General features: G+C 34.6%; 1 protein-coding gene across 1 annotated transcript; it reads left to right on the top strand.

Annotated features, from left to right (window-relative positions):
* The first annotated feature begins 2242 nt into the window (after positions 1 to 2242).
* On the top strand, positions 2243 to 3190 carry LOC101614245 (olfactory receptor 8H1-like). The gene has a single exon (XM_004667632.2). It carries the CDS (start codon positions 2243 to 2245, stop codon positions 3188 to 3190), a length of 948 nt encoding a protein of 315 aa, XP_004667689.2.
* The last annotated feature ends 1693 nt before the right edge of the window (positions 3191 to 4883 follow it).

The following is a 4883-nucleotide window of genomic DNA, read 5'->3' as shown; positions in this document are numbered from 1 at the left end:
AACTAGCCTGGACTTCAGGGAACTGGTCAGTTGAAATTATTTGAACATTGTTGGGCCACAGAGCTAATGAGTAAATGTTTATTTCGTAAACAGAAAAAAATAATTACCCTTCCACCCTTACTTATGAAATTCTACAAGTATCTGATCATCTCTTCAGCAGAGTGTAAGGCATGTCTTTAATCCTAGCACTTTGAAGACAGTGGTAGCAGGATTGCCATGAGTTTAAGGCCAGCCTAAGACTAAAAGAGTGAGTTCCAGGATAGCCTGAGCTAGAGTGAGACCCTACCTCAAAAAACAAACAAACAGTACTAGAGAAATGGCTTAGCAGTTAAGCACTTGCCTGTGAAGCCTAAGGTTCAAGGCTCGATTCCCCCGTACACACGTAAGCCAGATGCACAAGGTGGTGCAGCATTTGGAGATTTGGAGTTTGTTTGCAGTGGCTGGAGGCCCTGATGAGCCGATTATCTCTCTCTCTCTCTCTCTCTCTCTATCTCTTTCTCAGTCTCTCTCTCTGCCTCTTTCTCTCTCTTGCTCTCAAATAAATAAACAAAAAGCAACGCAAAACAAACAAAAAAAGGGCTGGAGAAGTCCCTTTCCTGCAAAGTCTAACGATCCAAGTTCAATTCCCCAGTACCCACATATGCCAGATGCACAAGGTAGCGCATGTGTCCGGATTTTTTTTTTTTTTTTTTGCAGTGGTTGGAGTCCTTGAACATCCATTTTCTCTCTCTGTACCCTCCAAATAAATAATATTAAAAATTAAACAAACAAAAATACTCTGATTTGATACATTACTATAAATATATGGCATATATCATTAATTTATGTATATATTATATGCCAATTTAAATATATGTATATATGTTAATTTTGCACAATGGAAATAAAACTACTTGATTAACAAGTTCTTCATTGTTGGGCTCCTAGGGAAAAAGCACCCAATTGCTCATTAATTCTTGCATGTGCTTTGGTCCTTAAGTGAGTGCCAAGTAATCTTGATTGAAAATTGGCCCCTGTGGACAAACACATATTGCATGATGCTCAGTGCCCATAGAGGAGACAACCTAGAATCACCATCACCAGGCACATTTGCAGGGCATATTCTGCTCCACTTTTATTGTCAGGTGCTCTCTAGGATTCTTTGGAAACATACCTGCCTGCAAAACTCAAAATTTCTACCTTGCCAAAACCTGAGTAATCATTTCAGGATGACATAATTTCTATCCAAATTTAGAAAGATACAGGTACAAAAGCATGGGACCAGTAAGTGCAAGAAAAACAAATGCTATATTATACACATCTTGGAAACCTTAAACAGATTTCCTATGGTATATGAGAGCAGAATTGTTAGTTGAAATTTTAGTAATATGGCACTAGAAGAAGGACTTTTTTTTTTGATAATACAACCAACTTTGATTCACAGTAAGTATTTCTGGACCTACACAGATTTATGTCAGATATCATAAAACAGTGAATTATTGGAAAAAGATGTGTGCAACTCATGTGGACCTTATCCACATCATGTAAGGATTGAGGCAATGCCAGGACTTGTTAACTTGCTGAAATTTAATTCTACAAGTCATGATTAATTTTTAAAATATGATTTGATGTTGAATAGACACATAAGAAGAACATCTCATTTCCATTATATGTATAACTTAATAAACCCACTATATCACTATTGATTAAATTAATTATAGGTAAAATTATAGTTTACCATTAATATTAAATATGTTAAAGTTATTTCCTATTATAGTTCATTATATATCTAGAATTTTTTACTCATGTTTGTGGAATTAATCTTATACTGGAATATAGCATCATAGTCATTCTCTTCTTGAACAAAATATATAAACCAAATCATACAGCCATCAAACATTTTCACTGATTTTCGCTTATGCTATTTGATCTTTCTGCACCTGTTCCTTATCTGAAATGAGTAGCTAATAGTAGTACATATGGTATAACATATCATGTAGAAAAAATATGTTCAAGGACAGAATTTAAGACAGTATTAGGTCATCCAAATAACAGATAACACTTCCTTTATAAAATCAAATTCATGTGTTTTAAGCCTATATGTATGAAGAGTCAATCTCCTACAGTAACTTGTTACAAATGTATCAACTTTGAGGCAGTTAATAACCATTGTAAAACCATGAGAATATATATAAGAATAAAATATGTTGGTGATCATTAAACTGATCATACTTGGTTTCTTAGCAGTTTGCAACAGCTCACTATGAAGACCTGGAATCACACAAAGGTGGCTGATTTCATCCTGCTGGGACTGGCAGATTCCAAGGAGATGAGGCTGGTCCTCTCCATGCTCTTTCTCCTGATATACCTGATTACTGTGCTGGGCAATATGGGCATGATATTGCTCATTCGCTTAGATGTCCAGCTCCATACTCCCATGTATTTCTTTCTCACCCACCTGTCATTTCTCGACCTTAGTTATTCAACTGTCATCACCCCTAAAACCTTAGAGATCCTGTTAACTTCCTCCAAGCATATCTCCTTCATTAGCTGCTTCACACAGATGTTCTTCTTTGTCCTCTTGGCTGCTACTGAATGTTTCCTTCTCTCCTCTATGGCTTATGATCGCTATGTAGCTATCTGCAATCCTCTACGCTATTCAGTTGTTATGTCCACAAGACTCTGCTGCATCCTTCTTATTGAGTCCTACATGATTGGAACCATGAATTCCTCTGTTAATTTGTTTTGTATGAGCAGGCTGACTTTCTGTAACTCTAATTTGATTCATCACTTTTTTTGTGACACATCTCCAATTTTAGCCCTATCCTGCAGTGACACACATGATATTGAAATAGTGATATTCATTTTTGCTGGTTTTGCCCTAATGGTCTCCCTTATCATAATATCTGGATCCTATGTGTCCATTCTAACTACCATTTTGAAAATCAATTCCACTTCTGGAAAAAAAAAAGCCTTCTCCACTTGTGCATCCCATCTTTTGGGAGTCACCATCTTTTATGGCACCTTGATCTTCACTTATCTAAAACCAAGTAAGTCCTACTCCTTGGGAAAAGATCAAGTGGCTTCTGTTTTTTACACTATTGTGATCCCCATGCTGAATCCACTCATTTATAGTCTGAGAAACAAAGAAGTGAAAAATGCCCTGTTCAGAATCATACACAAGAATGAAAGCTCAAGACAATTAGCATAACATTTATGTTAGGCACTTAAACTCTAATTTTCTTCCTTTCAAATTGAATATTTACTTGTTGATCTTTCTAAGACAACTGAATATTTTGTGACTATTTATGTTAGTTGATATGTATGCAAACATGGTCTCTGATGTTTTCAGGAATATAGCTATAAGTTTGTGTCTTTCATGGAAATCATAAAATATGTGTTTCGCATGGCAACTGGTGTTCAAATTGAGAAAAAGATCCTTGTTCTTTTTAAGTTTAAATCATTTAATACTACATGCATTCTGAAATAATTTGGAAAAATGACAAATTTATGAAGTCACACTCTTTATAACATTAAATAACTTATGAGCTACCAGTCTTTAGTAAGTAAATATTATGTTTAAACCTCAACTTTCTTATGGCTCAAGATAAATAAAAATTGCAGATTCATTCAGATATGAGAAGGAATGCGATATATTTAAGACAATAACTTTAAATACTGTCTACTACCATTAAAGAATTATTTCCGGCCATATTTAAATAAATATTTCTTAAAAATAGTCTCTGTTTTACAATATTTTCAGTTAATTGAATTTACTATATATGTTGCATACATATACAACAATGGTAGTTTCAAATTCTTAATTTACATTAAATTATTAAAGCATAAGTTATATGAACATGCCATAGGCTAACTCTAGTAAAACCTTGGCAAAATATTTAAATTTATTAAAAGAAATATTTATGTACATGTTCTTCAAAGTCACAGATGGTGTATCTATGACAAAAAAAAAAAAAAAAAAAAAAACATATAGAGGACCAGAGAAGTGGTTCCATGGTTCATGGGCTTGTCTTCAAAGTCTAATGATCAGGGTTTGATTCTTCAGTACTCAGACGCATAGAGTGATGCATACATCTAGAGTCCATTTGCAATGGCAAAAGGCCCTGGTGCACGCATTTACTCTCTCTGTATCTGCTTCCAAATAAATATATAAACTATTTTTATTTTATTAAAAAAAGTTATATAGGGGCTTGAGAGTTGGCTTAACAGTTAAGAAACTTGCCTGTGAAACCCAAGGATCCAGGTTTGATTCTCAAGAACCTCATGAGCCAGATTCACATGGTGGTGCATGCATTTGCTTGCAGTGGTTAAAGACCCTGGTATGCCCATTCTCTTCTCTTTCTCTCTAATAAGCAACTAAAACTAAATTATTTTAAATATGTATATATATATATATATATATATATATATATATATATATATATATATATATGGAGAGAGAGAGAGAGAATATAAAAGAGTAAATGCCATAAGTTTTTCTGCAATATACATATGTCATTTAAACTTTTACAATATTTTTTATTCATTTGCAAGTCTAAAAAGAGACAATATCTCCATCCCTTGGAGCTATGAGATGGAGGTCTTCACAGCATATGAGTAACTAGTGTCAACACCTTGATTTGGACTAGCATACTCTAATTTCATCATGTTAAGAATCTGAATATGGGCTGGAGAGCCTGAATAGTGGTTAATACACTCGCATGCAAAGCCTAGTGAGTCAAGTTGGATTCCCCAGTACCCAAGTAAAGCTAGATGGCGCAAAGTGGTGCATGCATCTGAAGTTCATTTACAGCAACTGGAAGCCATGGCACACCCATTCTCTCTTCTCTTCTCCCCCACCCCTTCCTTGCAAATAAATGAATAAACATGTTTTTAGATGAATC

Source organism: Jaculus jaculus, chromosome 1, assembly GCF_020740685.1.
Source record: "Jaculus jaculus isolate mJacJac1 chromosome 1, mJacJac1.mat.Y.cur, whole genome shotgun sequence".
Classification (NCBI taxonomy): Eukaryota; Metazoa; Chordata; class Mammalia; order Rodentia; family Dipodidae; genus Jaculus; species Jaculus jaculus.
Note: the sequence above shows the minus strand (reverse complement) of the source record. Positions and strands in the feature narration are given on the sequence as shown.